A 20,350-nucleotide genomic window follows, 5' to 3' on the forward strand; every position below is an offset into this window, starting at 1 on the left:
AACGCGGCTGGAAGGAACTTTCAAGCATCTCACAAGAACCGTTCATCTTGCAGGATAGCCATCACCCTGTAAGATCTTGAAAGGAACATAAATCTTTCTATATAAAGATTTTTTACCAGAACCTTGCAAAATTGTGAAGGATAACAATCGGTTCTCGGCTGGGGTATGGCATGAGGTTGGGTTGCAGTCCACGTGGTACTTATATGACCGCATCACCCTCTGAGTAGAAAGATGTAGGGCTGCGGTCATTAAAAAACCTTGGTTCTGCTGGTTTATTTGAAAAACTTAACAAAAAATTGTTAGAACAAGCATTTTATACAATGCATTCAAAGCGGACCAATGAGAGAGCTTGAACCATTTGGCTTCTTGTCTCACTTTTTCTTATTTTGCTAGACGTCCATTGGACTAGCTTGGCGTCCTCCAAATGAGAGATGTAATGAAACATATATTCTAGACTTTTGGTTGCTCATATTTGGTTGCGACTTCTTGTCAGATGTTTTTGGGAAAGAGTAACTCTCAGATTTTTGGCGGTAGTTTTAATCATCAGCAAATGTCATGCTTTTCTTGAGTTGCCAAGGTCATTGGGAACATGCTCCAAGAAGGAGGGCAGGGTTGGAGATCATCTTGATTGTCGTTTGATCCGATATCCTTGAACCTATATAATTGGAATGAAAATACTGTAAGGGCAATAACATCAAAGGGGGTGGATGTAGCTCATGTTGCCTAAGACCGAAGCGAAAAATTTGAATTAAAAAACTACGGGGAAAAAACCCGTGCGAGGCCGGCGACAGGACGCACGAACGAGCCGTAGGCCGTTTTTACTTTGACAACTCGTACTTCACCGTCTCGTCCAGGGGATGTTTCCACAACTCTTCCAAGGGGCCAGATTCCTCTCGGCGTCAAGTCCTTGAGTACCCACACAACATCTCCTAATTTCAGAGGAGGCTGGTTGTTGTCTGTCCATTTACGTCTCTTGAGTAATGTCGGCAGGTACTCCTTAATCAAACGCCGCCACACGTGGTTCATCAACTGCTGCACGTGCTTCCAGTTCTTGAAACTAGCTGGCTGTTGGTCTCCAAAGTTTCCGGGTGGCAGGGAACTGTAAGGGCGTTGAATGAGGAAATGGTTAGGAGTGAGTGGTTCTTCGTTTTCAGGCTGATCAGCAACGTTTGTCAAGGGTCTGGAATTCAGGATTGCTTCGACTTCTACCATTATTGTCTCAAAGATGTCGAAGGAGAGACGCTTAGATCCTAGAATGATTAAGAGTGTCCTTTTGGCGCTCTGAATCAATCGCTCCCACACGCCACCGAAATGAGGGCCGTATGGTGGGTTAAATTTCCATGTGGTTTTGACTGCAGCTAGGGCGTTATAAATCTTGTCTTTGTCTAAAGCCTTAACCGACTTCTTCAGCTCTTCGGAAGCGCCAACAAATGTTTTTCCGTTATCGCTGTACAATAAAATAGGTTGGCATCTTCGGCAGGTGAATCGTCGATATGCATTGAGGAAGGTGTCTGTATTTAAATCTGGACATGTTTCTAACTGGACTGCTCGCGTAACGAGGCATGTAAAAATAAGTCCTTAATGTTTCTCGATTTTGCCTTGTTTGTCCTCAATATAAAACGGGCCAAAAAAGTCCAGTCCTGTGTTGGCAAACGGAAATTTGGTTTCTTCTGTGGGGAAGCGGAAAGCAGGAAGTGGGGCCATTATTGGTTGTATATTTTGAGTGTCAAAACGACGACACAGAAAACATCGGTATTTTATTGAAAGTAGTGTTTTTCGAAGTCCAATGACGTAGTAGCGTTGTTGTACGAATGCTTTGACCGGTTCTGTTGCTTGATGAGCACAAATTCTGTGCGCATGTTCAAGGTATAAGTCTCGCAATCTTTTCCTTTGCGTCCAAGATTATTGGACATTTTTCAATCTCATATTCTGTTGGAGCAAATAGGAGACGGCCACTAGATCGTAGGAGTCCGTTTTGGTCAATTATTGGATTTAAGTTTCTCAATTTGCTCTTGGCGTCTAATTTTTGTGTTCTTTTTATTGCGTTGATTGTTGAGGAAAAAGCATTGTTTTGAGACAACTTAAGCAGAAAATTTTGAGATAAACAAACATCATCTTTTGTGTATTGGCTCTTGTCGGAACGATTCTTCTTAGCTCTGTAAATTAAATTGAAGACAGTCGCGAGGGTTAAAAGTAGCTTATTCCATGTTGAAAAGCGGTTTGGGTCTAGAACAGGTTTGATCGGGGTTTTTGTATTTTGTTTTTGGGTGCGAATGTAAGCAACTGCTGACAATGCAACGGTTGAGGCGTCAACAAAGACATGGAGCTGGTGATTATTTTCCTGATTCGTTGAGGAGTTCAACCATCTGGGGATTTCGATATCAGGCATTGCAAAGTAACTATCGAGCACTTTTTTTAGGTAGGAATGAAGTTCTGCGGGAAGTGGTTCATCCCACTTCTTACCTAGCTTCCAGACTTGTTGTAAAAGCATTTTGATTCTAATTGTGAGCGGGGACAAAATTCCTAGGGGATCGAAAAATGTTGATACTAAGCTGAACATTTTCCTTTGTGTATACTCACTTGCATTTCGGGGAAAATGTTCTAATGTCTTCATTAGAAAACAGTCAGTTCTGGTATTCCATTTCTGACCGAGGACTCTATTGATCTCTTTCAGTTCATCTCGATCTTCTTGCTCAATGAACCTTAGGGCTTCATGTTTGTTTGACACAAATTTTGTCAAGCGAAAGCCACCTTTATGAAGGCTATCTTTAGTCTGGTTAATGGTGTCAATTGCTTCTTCTATAGACGCCAAAGAATGGATATAGTCGTCCATATAAAAATGGTTCTTTATTGCATTAACTGCTGTTGGAAATTCAATTGCTTTATCTTCTGCGCAACGGTTCAGAACGAAAATTGCACAAAATGGGGAGCAGTTTGCTCCAAAAATTAATCTGGTGAACTGGTATTGGTTAACCATCTCTTCATTGGGCCAGAGAAAGCGTAATGCACATTGGTCCTCATGCCTTATTGCTATCTGCATGAACATGTCGTCGATATCAGAGAGAATGGCAACTGGGTTTTCACAAAATCTCAGAAGAATTCCGACCAAGTTGTTCAGCAAATCTGGTCCTGTGATCAAATTGGAGTTCAAGGATTGTCCTCTAAACTTGGCCGCAGCATTTGCTACTCTGCGCACTTTTCCGGGCTTGTTTGGATTAACCACTGGGTGATGAGGCAAATACCAAATTTTCTCGGGTTCTGGCTGCTGCATTTCAACTGGCTTGACATAAAATTTTTGAAGATCTGTTGTGAGAGTTTGCTCATACAACTCTTTCAATTGGAGGTCATTACTGAGTCGCTTCTGAAGACTTTTCAGCTGGCTGAGAGCTGCAAAATAATTATTTTCAATTCTCAATGGTTTTTTCCAAGGCAGTCCATTTTCGCACTTCTCACCATTGTAGCTGATTGTTTTGTTCAAGATATCAAGGGCTTCCTTTTCAACGGGATTTTTAGATTCAGGCTCGGGTTGAGTTCCTTCAGCTTCAATTTTCCAGAATTGCTCAAGCAATTCATCAAGAGGCTGATCGTCGGAGCTTCTTCTTGATACGTGGTACACGTACTGTTTCTGCTGGTGAGATCGTTGTTTGGGTTGCTTTAGCACTCTTTCATACTCTCCAGCTAGGGTCTTTCCAAGCCTCGTCTTTATGCCGAAAGGCTGGTTTTTAGTTGCCGGGATGACTTCAACTGGATGTGTGAAAGAAAAAGTGTTTATTCCCAAAAGGGCACCGATTTTGCCATCAGCTATTTCTGGGAAGTGAATGTGACGGAGTTCTTTGAATGCATCGCAAAGTTGGTTGAGTTCAAATGTATTAGCTGGTGCTACATTTAAACAAGGGGTGCTATAAGTGGTTGTAATTTGAAAGTTTGATCCAAATTTTCGTAGGATGCAACTGTCACTTTTTCAGAAATTTTTGAAAGTGGCATAACATGCTCTGTGTTAAGATACTGAAGCGTAGTTGCTTCTTGATCTTCGCATGGAAGAGCAAGGAACTCTGTGATTTTGTCAAGTATGAAAGTAAATTGGCTTCCTGGATCGATCAGAGCGTACGTATCAAAAGCTTCTTTGCCGTTTAGAAAAGATACTGGGATAAGTTGAAGTTGTTCGAACCATTCTTTTGGTGTAGACTGTAGATGATTCACGCTAAAACTTTGGTTGGCATTGTTCAAATTAGCGCGCTGAAATTGATTCTGATTTTTGTTTGCAAAAGACTGTCCGTAGCGGCTCTTTTGTGATTTGGATGAGGCGCTTGCGTTGTTGTTACTTCCTGGTTCACATTGCTGTTTGACAAGCTGATTTGCTTGGTTGGCAACACTTGTACCCGTGGAATTGCTGGTGGCAAAAGCAGCTGGTGGACGCTTGATAATTTTAGCAGGGTCATGCAGTGTTGTGTGGTGGTATCCGCTGGCAGCGTTTTGTTGATGGGCAGTTTTGCTTCTTGTGTTTATTGCTCAAACAGTTCGAGCAAAGATTTCTCTTGCTTACAATGTCAAATCGCTGGTTGGGGCTGCATTGTTGGTAATCGGGACAGGTCGCTAGTATATGATTTCCTCGACATTTTTCGCAAGAACGCTTTGGTTGATTTGAGTTGTTTAGGGGTGGAAATGGTGGAGCGCTAGGTGGTTTCACATTGCCGCTACTGCTTATTGCTGTTGACTGATTTAGGCTAGTCGGCTGTGCTGGAAAGCCTAAATTTTGGGTACTTAAATTTCTTGAGTGATTAACGCTGTTGTTCAAATTTCCAGAGATACTAAAGTTGTTTCTACGAAGGTTATTTTGCTGGAAGTTTTCGCGGTTTATCTTATCGTACAAATGTGCTTGAACTTCTAACCATTTCTGAAATTCAGCTAAAGTAGCTGGTGTTTGAATTGATGTAACGGTGTGCTCTGTCCATTTGAGGAGGATGTTATGCGGGACTTTTTCTTTAGCTTTCTTCATAAGTGTTGAGCTCTGTAGGTCCGCTGTGTATCCCAGGTATTGGAAAGCTTGCACTAAACGTTTCAAGAACAAAGCAAAGGCCACAAAATTTTGCTTGTTATAGTCATTAGTTGATTTCCAGTTTTCCAATTGATTTATGAAGGCGTTCACCACTATTGTAGGATTACAAAAATATGACATTAGTTCGTTTAAAGCTGTGCTATAATAAGCAGGATCACACGAATAAGCTTGGATTACATCTTTTGCTTTGCCAGTAACTGCATTTTGCAAATAGGTGATACGATGTGTGTCGGTGATACTGGTGTTGTTATGTACGAGGCAAAAAAAGTTATTTATTCATTCGTGGTACTTCAATGGGTTGCCATTAAAGTTTTGAATTGTAAGAGGTGGTAACTTTATTGAGTGTTTACTTGTTGAATTCTGGCAATATGGAGCTGTGTTTGAGGTCCACGGTAAAGAATTGATTTCAAATGAAGGGTTTTTGAACCTTTCATTTGATATTGGATTCAATACGCTGGAAAATTGATGTGAATGTGGTAATTGTGGCTGGGGATTTTGCTCTACTGAAGGCAGTTCATGTGGGGGAAACGTTGAGATTGGAGGAGCAATTGGAGCACTTTCAGTTATTGTTTTTGAACAGGCGGTTTGTTGAACACCGAATAGGTTGACAGGCTCAATGCCTACGGTATTGACTTGTGACTGTGGAATTGAGTGAAGTTTCCAGGTAAATTGAGTGAAGTTTCCAGGTAAATTTTTAATCTCTGTGTTTTTCGATTCCTGTCTATTATGCAATGGTAAAGAAAAAATGTTAGATGTTTGAAAATTGTTTGCGTTTTGGCAGGAATTTTCGGAGAACTGATTAAAGTTTGTCATTGTGTTACTGGGTTCAATTGGTTGTTTTGTCTGTTGCGGATCAAAATCTAGATTCGGTGCTTTTTCTTGACTTTAATATTTGACAGAACTGGGATTCATCAAGCGGGGATTATGTGTTCCTTGGAATTGGGAACAACCCATGCTCTTTGGTTCAAACGTTTGCGTCTGAAACCGTTCCTCGGCGATATCTCGAGAAAATTCAGATAACATATTTTTTGACTGTAATTGATTATTAAGGTTTTCCTGAGGAAAACCGTTTTGAAAGTTATTTTGCGTGCTTACAAAACTAAGTGGCTGGATTGAATCATTGTCTGCTTTAAACTGCTGCTGGTTGACTGTAATATTATCAACAGCAGATAACTTTGTATCACTGAGAGCAAAACGATCGGGAGTTTTTGCGACGGTCGTCTCAGGTTTCGCAAAATTTTTATCCGAGTGTTTTACTTCTGTCTTGGAATCAACTGTGTTATCGATGCTAATTGGTCTGAATAAACTTGTTGTACTCATTCCAATAGTAGGGGGATTCTCGTTGTTGCCATTTAAAAACTTTGACAACATTGGTTTGGTCCTGTGGCATTCAGACAAATACAGGGATGGTTTCTCCGGTCTCGGTGTGAGAGGTGGTGTTTTGTTGGAGAATGATGAACGTTCTGGGTTGCTTGCTTCTGGAATCTCGTTCATTGATGGTGAGCATCTCCGTGAGGTTGGATATCTGGCAGTCGTATGAGTTGTTACACTGACATCATCGCGTATCCTAGTTGAAGATTGGCTGAGTAGTCCATCGTCATCTAAACTGTCAATTTCGTGTTCAAATTTCTCTAGACGTGACAGAAGGTTTCAATATCGTTCCATGACAGATGAAGTGCTGCTGGAGTTCGGACTTTCTTTTAACACGGCATCAAGTGTTGTTTTCAGGTCGTCAACATTTGCTTTTGCTTTACTGATGAGCAGGGTGAGTGATCTGAAACTCTTTCGCTGATCGATTGCAGTTTGTAAGAGGTCCAGCTTGCTTTTCAAACTCAGCTCTGCAATTTTGAATTTGTTTAACGCGTACTGACAACTTTGACTGTTCTTCTTTGTCATCTTGCTCTTGTTGGTCTTTTTCGTACTAACAGGTAAAAAACGGCTTCGAAACCGGAGCGACGCAAATTTCAAAGTCGAAAAACAATAATTATGAAAACTGTGAGGCTAATCAGCCCCAGTTTTTGTTGTTAAAATACGACGCAACTTTTCTGAAAAATAGAATCCTATTGTTTTTTTTTGTGCTAAATCTAGCTAGTTTTATCTAAAAAAAAAGAAAAATAAACGTGTGCGCGCGCTTGTTTCGTTATTTCAATAAACACGACCAAATAATTGCTAAAACTTGGGGAAATTAAGATTTCCTTATGAGTATAATAAATGTATGGCTCTTGAATAGTTTTTTGTTACAAAATTTTACAAGGGCTAACACTTTTTTCGAAAAAGGAACAAAAATGCTTAGAGATTGCTACTGCTTGGATCCTGTGTTGAAAAAATTTAAGAGTTTTTTTTATTGCGGTGCGAATAGGCAACGTGAGCTACAGACAAGCAGACAAGACAACTTGATTTGTACTGGGGCTCGTTTGAAATTCTTTCCTTTTAAGTTGAACTGCTTGCTTTTGGTTTTCTTTTCAAAACTTTTGAAATCTTTACGTTGAAAATTCCTTCCGCTCTTGTGACTGCTGACAGTAAGTTTTGAAGATCATCTACTCTGGTAACTACTGACACCAAAAATATTCTCTCCTTCTATCTGGTGACTACTGAGACCAAAAAAGGGCAAAGGGACTTCTTCCGGCAACTTCTGAGACCGCGGACAAAAAAGGAAGAGACGTTTGCGTTATCCTCAAGGAAGTATTTGTGTGAGCAAATTTAAGTGGGGAAATATTTCGAGCTTTTGATTTTCTTGCTTTTGATCTAATGAGAAAAATGTTCTTAATTTTTCCTCTTTTTTCTTTTTTCTTGAAGTTGTTTTCAGTGCATACTACCCCATTAACTAAGCGCGCGGCTAGTAGTATGCAAAAATTGAAAGCAAAAATGTGATTATCTGGTTTTCTTAAGAATAAAGTTTTGCAAAAGCGATAAAATTTATTTATCAGCTTGTTTTGAAGTAAACTGAGGGGGTGCGATCAACATGTTTTCTGGGACTAATAAGTGTTTTAATCAAGACTTTGGGAAAACGTTTTTAATTTTTTTTTTGAGTGAAAGAAGCAGTTTTGCCAATTTTATGTTGCTTCTTTACTAAATGTAAAATCAAAAAAGAATTTTGAAGCTTGTCTTATAACAAACTGAGGGGGTTCAATGAATAGGTTTTCTTAGATCTACAAATTATATCTATCAAAACGTCAAGAAAACTTTTTTGATTTTTTTTTGAGTCTCAGAAGCAATTTTGCCAATTTTATGTTGCCTCTTTATTGAAATGCAAAAATGATAAACTAATTTTGAAGCTTGTTTTGTAACAAACTGAGGGGGCTCAATGAACAGGTTTTCTTGGATCTACTAATTGTTTATAACAAAATTCCAAGAAAACGTTTTTTGAATTTTTAAATCAAAGAAGAAATTTTTGCCAAATTCTCTTTGTCTCTTTGCTATAAAGCAAAGTCCATAAACTAATTTTAAAACTTGTATTATAGCAAACTGAGGGTGCCCAATCAATAGGTTTTCTTGGATCTACTAATAGTTTATATCATTACGTCAAGAAAACGTTTTTTGAATTTTTAAAATCAAAGAAGCAATTTTTGGCCAAATTCTCGTTGTCTCTTTGCTAAAAAACAAAGTCCATAAACTAACTTTAAAACTTGTATTATAATAAACTGAGGGGGCCCAATCAATAGGTTTTCTTGGATTTATTAAAAATTTTCCATTAAAATGTTGGAATAACGTTTTTTGATTTTTGACCCTCAAAAAAGCACTTTTGCGACTTTTTCGTTTTCGTGCAAAAATTTTACATAAACAACTAGACTTTATAAAAGTCAATTTAAGGTTAAACTGAGGTGTTCTATTCAACTACTAATTCTACTGTTATGTAGATTTTTTGCGACAAATTCAGAAAAACGTTTTTGAATTTTTCTGATCCAAAAAAGGCTATATCGTTTTTTCGTACAATTTGTGTGTTTTTTGCTGCTAAATGCTGACATGTGGTTTCTCATGGCAATTTCTTTCAAAAAGCATCGACAAAAGCTCGCTGGGGGACAATTTTCATTTTTTTGAGATTTTTGTCGCAAAAAAATTCAAGTTTTTTTTGGATACGTCTAACCGGGAAAGGGACTTCTGAGGTGACTTCTGAGACCTCGGGCTATCATCTCTTGGTGACATCTGCAACCAGAAAAAAGTCAGGCCTTCTTGATCGGGTGACGTCTGGAACCCTTGAAAAAAATTCTCCTCGTCTTTGGTGACGTCTGAGACCAAAAGAAAACTGTCTTCGGGGGGTTTTTCTGATTGTTTCAAATCCTCTGTCCTCACCGTCAGCGGCCTGATTCTCTCTTGTGCGGGGGAGGTAACTTGTCACTGTTTGCTTTGTAGTCAGCGGCCTGAATCCCTCTTGTGCGGGGGAGGTAACTTGTCACTATTTGCTTTGTCGTCAGCGGCCTGAATCCCTCTTGTGCGGGGGAGGTAACTTGTCACTATTTGCTTTGTCGTCAGCGGCCTGATTCTCTCTTGCGCGGGGGAGGTAACTTGTCACTGTTTGCTTTGTAGTCAGCGGCCTGAATCCCTCTTGTACGGGGGAGGTAACTTGTCACTATTTGCTTTGTCGTCAGCGGCCTGAATCCCTCTTGTGCGGGGGAGGTAACTTGTCACTATTTGCTTTGTCGTCAGCGGCCTGAATCCCTCTTGTGCGGGGGGGGGGGGGGGGGGATGTCACCCTCCTTGTGAAAAAAAAAATCCGTTTCAGAAGGTGGACTATGTTTCTTAATCACGGAGATAGGTCTCCATTTTATGTAATGAAACATATATTCTAGACTTTTGGTTGCTCATATTTGGTTGCGACTTCTTGTCAGATGTTTTTGGGAAAGAGTAACTCTAAGGTTTTTGGCGGTAGTTTTAATCATCAGCAAATGTCATGCTTTTCTTGAGTTCCCAAGGTCATTGGGAACAAGAGACACAGAAACTGTATAATAATTTTCAGGATGACAAAAAACCTGCTCCGCTTCGAGTTGAATTTAGCTGGCAAAAACAAATTTCCAACCGTAATATCAAGCTATCAATGTAGGGATTTTCACATTAATGATTTAATTGAATTGTGTTTGTGTTAATTCATTGCCGGTCAAATGATCGATATACAAAATAGCCATAACACCTTTCAACTGACAATTTAGTAACTTCAGCCATTTTAAGACCACATCTCAGAGTAATTACTCTCGCATTAAGTGGGTAGAATTAAGACTGAGCTGGTTTCCAGAATATAAGGACTTTTTATTCATTAAACACAAACACGTCACCCAGATCTGACAGGTCATCAAAGAGCTTCAAAGAAGCCTAGTCGAATTATGTCTTGAAACAGTTGAAAGATACTTGACCAGAAGTCTTTCTTCGAAAGAGTAGAGAAGAGATCTTTAGAAAAAGAGAAAAGGGTAAAGAATAGTTCTTTAGTTTTAAAACAAACTTCATTTGACAACACTTATTAATCACAACTCAGAGCCCCCGAGCCTTGATACTAATCTATCACACGCGAACGAAGTATCATGACCGAAGGCACTGTATATGCTAGAACAAAATCTTAGTCGCCCGAGGGGATCAAGATTTTGTTCTAACATATTTTGAGAACCAAAAAGCGCGAAAGTGTTGAATTTTATTTGAAATCGTAGTTAAAAGTAAAATTTTGCAAATTAGTGAAAGAAAAGTTTTCTTAAAAAAGTACAGAAGTTGAAATAAATCAAACTACTCCATCTCTGATTGCAAAATAGAGATTATTTATAGTGGTTTGATTCAAGGAGCGAAAGTCTATTTTTTTTCACCTGAACTAGGACAAAAATTAGTAAAAAAAATTTCGATGAAAAATTAGACTTTCACTTCCTGAACTCTAAGATCAAATTTTCAATCTGGGCTCTCTGTCTCGAGATTTTAGTGACCCATGAAATCATTCCATGGTTTCTCTACTAAACCGAACTTCTAATGACACCATTCCAATTACGCAATTCTCATTTCTGTCTTTTCCACCTAGTTCTTCTGTCCTCTAATTTGTATGGAAGTGTGAGACTCGATTTAGCACAGAAACTATATTTCATGAGAAAAATATTTCTAATTAAACTGCCTATCCAAACTTCAATTAGTGCATTTATCTGTTTATCTTTGTACAGCAAAACCATGAAAACTGTGTTCATTAGTCTTGTTAATTTCATAATGAGGGCCTCTAATTGATGTATACCAAAAACTTTTACAATAACTGAGATACACTTTTTGATCTGGAAACGAAGTTTATGGGTGGCATATTTTTAAGGTATAACAGAATTTATGTTTGTTGGTTTAGAAGTAGATGTTATTTCATCCCAAGTTTTGGTCTAAAATTATCAAACGACTGACTGTGCTAGACCCAAACTAACCAGGAAACGACTTTAGCTTGATTTCATCGCCATCTTGTTTTTAGATTGACCCAATTTTTAGCTGACGGACTTTACCTCGGTGCAGTTCAGTTTGACCCAAATTTGATGCTTAACTATTACTCAATCCAAATTTGAAGCTCGAGTTTATTTTGACCCAAAAAATGAGTCGGGAAAAGTCCTTTCATGGGTCTGTTTATTGCCCCCCCAAAAGTTTTCATTTGCATCAGTTTCTAACTAACTCTTATAACTTAGTCTGCAACTATGGTCACTATCTGTTGAATTGTTACTCAGACCAAAATATGTTTTTTAAATGATACTTTAGAATTTTGAGAGGAGGAAAATGACCGAAAAATGCTAAATTTTCATCTTGTTTCATTCAAGCAATTAATGTGGTATTATAGTCCAACTGCGGCAAATGATTTATCTTAAACTGGCAAAAATCTTAAATATTGTGGTTTTTTCCAACGGTGTAATGATAAATTGAATCGGTCTGGTGCAATGCTGTTTAACCATGCTGCGTTACTGCTTCAGTGTGTACAGAAGTAAAAAAAGAAAAAAAAATTAGAACCGCAAAAAAGCAGAATTGTGGAAAGACCTTCGCTAGACCCGTTAAAAGATATCTTCGGCCAATAAATTGACCTAATCTGGTCTATCGATATGCTATTTCTCGACTCGTATAAAGAACACGATCGACGCATGAAGAGACTTTTCTTAGACCTCAACTAGGAAGCTGAACTATGTAATTTTAGTCAAAAAAGCCCTGTACTAGAATTTAATCCTTTCATAAGTTGAGGTCTAATCTTGGGATGCAGTTAGTGCAGTGGAATGAGTTGCAATTTATGAATCAAACTTGAGCAAAAAAGGCTGACTCATAATCTTGTCATAATATGGCTTGCAAGCATTTATATCTTCAAATAGGACAGAATCCTGCTTCGCCAGTGCTTCCAAGTCCACAACTCTTTCCTTAGAATCCTCAAAATGACTGGAACTGTTGGCTCTTTGGAAGGCGCCGTATTGCGCATTAACATTTCTCGCTATTTCTGGCAAAATCCAGCTTGGGTCGAAATTGTCTGTTGGTTTCCACGTTAGAAAAGCTTTAGAAAACTCAAGTCCAGCAATCTGGCAGATGGCCTTGACTACCATCGCAGAGCCTTCCTTTGTTGAGAGCAGCTCACCTGAAATTTAGTAAATTCGCGTACGAAATCTCGTCAGGTAAAAGTTCGTAGTTCAATTTTTTTTACCAGCAATGACCCTTCTTAGAGGCCATACATAAGACCATGAATGGTTGACCTAATTTGGAAAACCAGTAAGGTCGTCCGCTACGTTATCATATTCCAGGGTTGCCAACACTTAGTTTTCTCAAGCGTCTTAATAACATGAGGAAAAATGTGAGATTTAATACTATTTTAGAGTCCATATTACAAAACTCTTAGTAATCATACCACGTCATATATGATTCTCACTGATCATACAAAACCATATATGACTTGTATGGTTTCTTGGATCATATATGATCAGATCATACAAGATCATTTTGATTTCTTGCTAATGATACAACAATCTTTAAGCGCATTAAAATTGTTTAATTTTTATTCGATAGAAAATTTCTTGGTAATCATACAAGGTCATATATGAGAATTAAAACATCGACGAAATTTATTATAAATTAGTCTAAATTTTGAGCTAACATTTCTTCCATGCATTTTACTGTGTCCTTTTTCATGTACGCAAAACCAATAGTATTGCATTTTAATCTAGTTTTGCAAACATTTTTGAAGTCTTCTGTGAAAAACTGTGTGACCTTGCAATATTAAAAAGTGAGAAAAAAATTTGATAAAGAATTAATTGATTTCCTCTTAAACATACAAGTCAAAAAGTGGTGCAAAAACAAAGTAGCGTTAAACTATGCATATATCACGCGTTGCATAAACAGAACTGTTTGAGCAATTGCGATATCAGACCAGAAATAGTGCGTCAAATGGAACAATGAGGTTTAAAATAGTAAACCCGGTCGGTCTTGTAAGACTTAAAAAAACTGAGCCTCGGCCCATTTCAAACTTCTACTAGATTTATCTTCATGACGCAAATTCCTATACAATTATAAAACAAATCCTGAATCTTTCTATTCCAACATATCTGGTCGGGCAACCGTCGAATCTTGAGCGAATTGACTAAATTCTAAAAATATTTTCCCTAATTGACCCAAGTATGCAAACTTTGTATTTTGAAAATTGATTATCTTTTTGGTTTACTAAGCTTCCTGAAACGTTCCCGTCTCTTATAAAAACGATAGTTGACTAGGTATCGTTTTAAATTTTTTTAATGTCTGTTTTATCTGGACAGCAATATTTTCCTATCACCATTCTTATCAACTTTAGAACAGAGCTTTTGACTGTTGAGGTAATTTTTGTGCCTCATCACTGAGGAAAACATTAAACATAACCGACTAACGTCGGGCGAATTGTTCTCAAACGAAGGGCGAGCGGTTGGCTTTGTCAGTATCTAGCCTCGAGTTAGTGAGGCTAGCTTTAGTTTAATTGAAGGGGCGTGAGGTGAGCGCAGCGGGACGGAGGGGGCTCATGGGGTGAACAGTGGGGGGATGGGAGGGGATCTTTGTTTGCTACACGGTGTCCTTACGGCGTGAAAGATGTGCAGGGGTAGGATTTGAGGGGGGCTGATGTGGGGGAGGGTTGTTGTGGTGACGGGGGTGCGGATGGGTGAATGTCAGCGTCTAAGAACCCTCTTCGTACCCTAAATACAAGTGTCAAAAACAGTGTCTGTGAATCGCATACAAGGAGACTAGGGAGCTGAAAGGCGCTAAGAGCACTTAATGCCCGCTGGGCGCTACCTGTTCATCCCGTTTTTGAGGAAGAAAAGTCAAATGGGTCAGACAAAAAATTGGTCAAGCGAAACATTGCAAAAAAGACCAACACGATTAATGTAGCTGGTACAAACTTCGTATTAGAGCAATTAAACATAACCAACAAACGTCGGTCGAATTGCTCTCAAACGACCGGCGAGCCAGTAGCTAGCCACGGTTTAGTGAGGCTTGATTTAGCTCAACTGAGGTGAGCGCAGCGGGTAGGGGGGATGCGTGGGCAAACCGTGAGGGGCGGGACGGAGGGAGGGAGTCTTTGTTGGCTGTGAATCGCATAGATGAATACTAGTGATCTGAAAGGCTCTAAGAAAACTTAATGCCCGCTGTGCGCTACCTGTTTATCCCGTTTTCGAGGACGAAAAATCAAATGGGTCAGACGAAAAAAACAGTGAAGCGGAAAACCGCATAAAAATACCCCAACAGGTATAATATAATCGCTAAAAACTTTTTTGAGAACAATTAAAAAGTAGGTAAATTGATTTATCCGTGTCTTTTTTCATATACCTCTGTGATAATTTACGTTTTTCTAACATCTTTTCTGTAAAATCATTGATTTCTATAAATTTTCCCACAAAATTTTTATTGAACCCATTAAACATTACCCTACTTCAAGATTTTAACATAATTTAAATAATATTCTGATATCAAAAATTTCAAAGAGCAATTGTTTGAAAAGGTCATCGTTTGATCAATATCCTAAAATCAGAGCATTCCGTAATAGTTGACATCTCTTGGCGGATGTACCAGTTGACTGGCGGATTAGTTTAATGCTTTGTCGAAAAAGTCGCGCTTACAAACGGTGTTCTCGATGAGTTTCTGAATGTAGTCAGTAATCCTTGATAACATTTTTTTGCACATTCCGTATGAAAAGCCCCAACAACGCTGAGTTAGAAGGCGAAAAAGGTTATTATTTCAGTCTGGCGCTGTAACTCGTCACAAGTTAACCTAAAACTTGATTCCTCGAATACGTTTTCTGTTTTCTAACGATTTTAAGATCCAATTAAGAAAACAAACTCTCTTACAAGACTATCATTTGCAATCGCACATTCTAATCCTCAATCAGTTATGCAAGGAACAATCTATTATTATCTATAAATATTATCTGAATTCTTTTTTTCATTTCCTATCTGTCTAATGTACATTTTGTTTTCTATCGTGAAAATCAGACACAATTCTGCAGAATTTTACGCGTGTGAAAATTCTCAAAAGTTCTCCGTAATGTCGGACTTTAAGCAAAACTTGTGCAAAAACCTTTGCATTGATTGAACGGCGATTTATTACCAACCCTCTTTAACCAACAAGTATTTTTTTACTAACCATCAATGATTGCAGGTGGCTTTGTACACAATTTTGTCACAACCTGAATTCCCTCCAACATAGACTGATAATAAAAAGACATGTCTTTGTGCGTTGCTTTTGCTGCGCTGTAAAAGCTCGTCTCTGATTTTGGCAGCACACTCGTGAACACATACCGCGGGTCACGCACTAGGAAAATGTTCACAGAGTCTTTCCCAATGACTTCATCGTATCTTCCTTTAATTGTGAAGAAAAAGTCCTTCACAATTTTCACTTTGGAAGTGCATTCGGTCATTTGCTTGATAACAGCATTAGTGTTGAATCCGGGACTGATGGGGAGACTCGCCAACATTCCAAGTTTTTCGGGGTTATTAGTGTATAGACTACATTTTAAATTGCTTCCTCAGCCCCGTTTGACATTATTGCTGCCAATTAAGATTAAAGAAATTTAGTTTAAAAAAATTGATCTTTATAATATTTTTCAACAGGGCCTAATGATTATGCGTACGTAAAGTAATTATTATATGATATAACGTAATCCTAAACAGGGCCTAATGATTATGCGTACGTAAAGTAATTATTATATGATATAACGTAATCCTAAACCGGAGTCCATGACCTGCAAATAAGTTCTAATTTTAAGCAGAAAAAAAACATAGTTTGAAGAATTGCGAAAATAACTCGAAGAGTTGACTCAGACAAAAATAACTACTTTTTCAATTTAAGGATACCTACTAAAACTACTAAACAACTAATATAAATTATTTAAAATAAATTAAAACTATAAAAATAGCAAAAAAACAATTGAAATGAAAATTTAAAAAAATCAATTACCTATAACAATTAATTATTTAAACAATACGCTAAAAACAACAAAAAATTTAATGCAATTGAAAGCACCATACTGCTCAAACAGCAAAAAGAAAACCATTTCACGCCCACAGATTTTTTTTAATTTTGAAGAAAACTTTAAAAATTCCAAGAAATTGGCAAAAACCTTTAAAAATTTATGATTTTTCTGTCATGTTTCAACAGATAACTGATAAAAATTAAAAGTAACCCAAAAGCTGTAACAATTGGCAAAAAACAAAACAGGCGTCAATTTAATTCCAAACCATTGCGATAAAACAAATTAGTGTCCAAAAATCGCTAAATTAGCTTAAGAGCTCGTAAAATAGCTGAAAAACCTGTCAAAAAATGTATCATGACAGTGAAACTCCTATCATTATTGGTCAGTACAGAGCCTAAAATCGGGCATAATTGACCGGTTTGTGTACTTGGATTCCAGACGCAATTCTAATACATTCGTTTTGTGGAATACACTTACTTTGGCTGAATTCGCTCGTATTGGAACATTTTGAGGGGATTAAGCCATTGTTTTTCACAAAATTGTTATGTGAAATCCACTGACTGGTTAATGTAAGTGTATTTTACTGGCAAATTTAAATAAACTCCACATTGCGTAATTTAAATCCTATTATGAGACACTGGATGTTTGTGCATGTAATCATCGATTAAAATGTAAGTGTATTCCACACAAAATTGCGTTGAATAAAGGACTTTGGAATTAGATTGAATAACGAAATTAAATACGTTAGCATCGCTTTTTCCTGCATTGCGAAATCCAGTTACAGAATTCTGTAAGTGTATCGCACTTTGTATTGTCAGTGTTCTCACAAAATCACTCTAAGAGCGTTCTGTGGAAAACAGGGACGGATTCATATAGGTTTAGTTCAAGTTTCCGTAAGTGAATTTCACTGGCCTCAATTAAATGCAAATTTGAACTGAATAACGGGGGCTGTATTAACCAGTAATCATAACTATCAAAAAAAATTTAAAAAATATATTATTCTAAGATGGGCTATTCAAACAACTAAACAGGAAAAAAAATTAATAAAGAAACTGCTTCAAGAAACGACTCGTAAACATAAAGTATCGCTCACTTTGATAACTTTTTTGTATCACTTCACTTTTTTGCTCTTTCTCTCTCTCAAATGAAATGGTACAAACATTAAACAGACATTTTTGTCCCACTGTTCAAAATTTTTTGCCGTATCGCTCCAAGCTTCAATCTTCACTCCAATAATTTTTTTACAAAAAGTTACTCCTGTGATACTCCTCTTCGAGTCCTAAAAACTGAAACAAGCAGGAAACATTATTAAACCAAAAAATCTAATAGGATGTCACCGCTCCAAAATTGAACTCTCAGATTTTAGTTTCTGTTTTGACCATTTCAAGCGGTAGATTTATCAGTTATGGGTAGTCAGGATTGAATTTGTATTTTGAGAGGATCTTTTTGAGACATCAGCAGAAAAAATCTATAAGCTGACTCTGGATAGAGTGCCAAAAATGCATAAATTTCATTAAAAATGTCACCGAATAGCGGAATCATTTTCTACAATCAAGGTAAACAAATGCTTCAAAGGTTATGCCACAATGTCCTCAATTAGTTCGGCCCCACTTCAAAACCCTTCATAGCCAAAATTTTCTAAGATCCAAGACAAAAAATGAATAAGCGCATATCTCGTTTGTCTTCTTTACCAGGAATTAGTAATGCAAGGTACTTGTCTTTAAATAATTTTTAACCAGGTTTTGTCGATTGTCGTCTGATTAAAACTTTTTTGTACAAAAAATTGGAAAATAAGATTCTTTAAAAGTTGCAATTTCTGAAAGGACCGCTTCTGTTTTAGTGGAAACCAGTGACAAGTTATCACTTGTTTCACGCTATTTTTAGAGAGACTTTTGTGACGATCGATGGTCACAGGATTGAGTAAATTTGAATTACTTTTCTTTTGTATTGTCCACACAAGCGTAAAACCTGGTGACATTTTTAATTATTCTTATTTGATGAAAGTTTGCTTTGTGTAGCTAAATGCTGAGTCAAGAGAAAGGCTGAAGTTTGGCCATTTCTCGAAAAAAAACAAGGAAAAATCCTTATCAAAAAATTCTTTGAAAACAAAGGATGCAATTATTACGCCCACCTGTCTTCGTCTCCCAAATAATACGCCCAGATTAAATTTTCGAAGAACACTTTCGAATCCGGAATATTGGACAGACATTTGACCAATGCTGTTGATCTGGATCTGGGTACAAACCAGATATTTATCTGGACCATGGTTAACGTTCAGTAAACTAGTCAGATAAAGAAGTTCTAAAAGAAGGACAGCTTGAACGAAAAATAAATTCATAAAACTTTTCAGCATCCAATTCAAGACTTAGTACCCTAATTTTTTCGAGTATGAGTTAGCTGTTTTGTTCGTGGGGGGTTTCCGTCTGCTTAAGTATGACTTTTTAAACCTCAGCACAATGGTGTAATTGTATTGGTTCTACTTCTTTTCACCCCTCTATCATTTAACCCCTATATAATTTCACCCCTCTATCATTTCATGCCGCCAATTAGCAGTCGACATTAAAGGCATATTTTGTCATAATTAAGTAGATAACTTAATCCCATGTTCGGTTGTGATAGTTTCATATCAAGTCCCACGGGCCACTAATGCATGGCCATGGCCCGCGAGGCATGGCCAAATGACTATATTGCTAATTAAATAGTCCTTATTTTACAAATATTAAAATCGGGGTGAAATGATAGAGGGGTTAAATGATAGAGGGTTAAATGATGGAGGGGTGAAAAAATCGGGGTTAAATGGTAGGGGGGTTAAATAAATAGGGGTGAAAATGCGGGACACCAATTGTATTATGTAGTTGACATTTCTGAATCTATTTTTCCACAAATCTTGCTGTCGCTATCAAATAATTATAAAATTAAATGGAAAACTGCCGTGTTTAGCTTGAGCTCAGTTTCATTTCTATGATTGACCTTCGGGTGGATTTCTATTCGTTAAAACCAACAAATGCGTTCTATCTTTCGATGTCTCCAAATATCAAAAGATTCATCAAGTTTACTCGAGGATTCATCAGCCCTTTTTTCCAGTTTCAAAGAGATTTGTCTTAAATTCTTGAAATAAGTTAAATCTGTAGCAAAGAAAAGTTGATAGCAAAATTGCGGTAGTAGTTTTATTTGATATCTGTCCTTATTATCAAAGATTCTATTGAAATAAAGTAAATTTCGAAATGTAGAGGAAAATCAGATAACTATCACAGTTGTCAAATTATTGACTCCTATCGAAGTAATATTGCTCAATAATAAAGGTGTAACCTAGCAGAAACTTTAGAAATCTTAATTGTTATCAAATTTCAACAACAGTTTGCTATTGTAAGTTTGTCCATTAGATGTTAGATATTTCGCGATATTTAGAGATCAGGAGAAACTGTAAACTAAGCTGCATTTTACCATGATAAAGTGAATGTTGTTACAAAGCAAAGATTCATTGTAGATAAAATATATACACAATGGCACTACTCATTGAGCATAATGATACAAAGAACAAAATACGAAATTGGATCTGCGGGTTCAAAAGCCCTTAAGAATATTTTGACAAAGACAAGGAGCTGAAACCTAATGATAAATATGACTAAGAAAAGCGCAAAATTGATAACTAACAAACATTTCGAAGTAAATTAATGTACTTAACAGTAATGTGAGAAATTATCAGCCAGAATGACCCAATGTTTTTTGTTTACCAGAATTATGTCCGTGATATCAAAAAACAATAAAAAAACAAGCTTTCAATTTCTTTTAATTCTTTTACTTTTAATTACTTTAAAAGCTTTTGTATTATGAGAATGTTAGCGCCAATTCAAAAGCTAGAGAGAAACGATTGGCGTTCGCTGAAAAATAATGTATGGGCC

General features: G+C 37.3%; 1 protein-coding gene across 1 annotated transcript; it reads right to left on the reverse strand.

Annotated features, from left to right (window-relative positions):
• Nucleotides 1-12,190: 12,190 nt before the first annotated feature.
• Nucleotides 12,191-19,839, reverse strand: LOC142349381 (uncharacterized). The gene is made up of 4 exons (XM_075400892.1): nucleotides 19,505-19,839; nucleotides 18,580-18,749; nucleotides 15,620-15,981; nucleotides 12,191-12,599 (listed from the first exon to the last, which is right to left on the reverse strand). The coding sequence occupies exons 2-4, from the start codon at nucleotides 18,711-18,713 to the stop codon at nucleotides 12,262-12,264; spliced, it is 834 nt and encodes a 277-aa protein (XP_075257007.1). The 5' UTR covers nucleotides 18,714-18,749; nucleotides 19,505-19,839; the 3' UTR covers nucleotides 12,191-12,261.
• Nucleotides 19,840-20,350: the final 511 nt, after the last annotated feature.

Source organism: Convolutriloba macropyga, chromosome 11 (genome assembly GCF_964194025.1).
Source record: "Convolutriloba macropyga chromosome 11, txConMacr16.3, whole genome shotgun sequence".
Classification (NCBI taxonomy): Eukaryota; Metazoa; Xenacoelomorpha; order Acoela; family Convolutidae; genus Convolutriloba; species Convolutriloba macropyga.

Excerpts from the sequence above, each read along its gene's own strand:
- LOC142349381 (XM_075400892.1), bottom strand. The coding sequence starts at position 18,713 with ATGGTCCAGATAAATATCTGGTTTGTACCCAGATCCAGATCAACAGCA. Across the intron at positions 15,982-18,579 it reads TATTTGGGAGACGAAGACAG|TCTATACACTAATAACCCCG; the intron begins GTGGGCGTAATA and ends TTTAAAATGTAG. Across the intron at positions 12,600-15,619 it reads GCCACCTGCAATCATTGATG|GTGAGCTGCTCTCAACAAAG; the intron begins GTTAGTAAAAAA and ends ACTAAATTTCAG.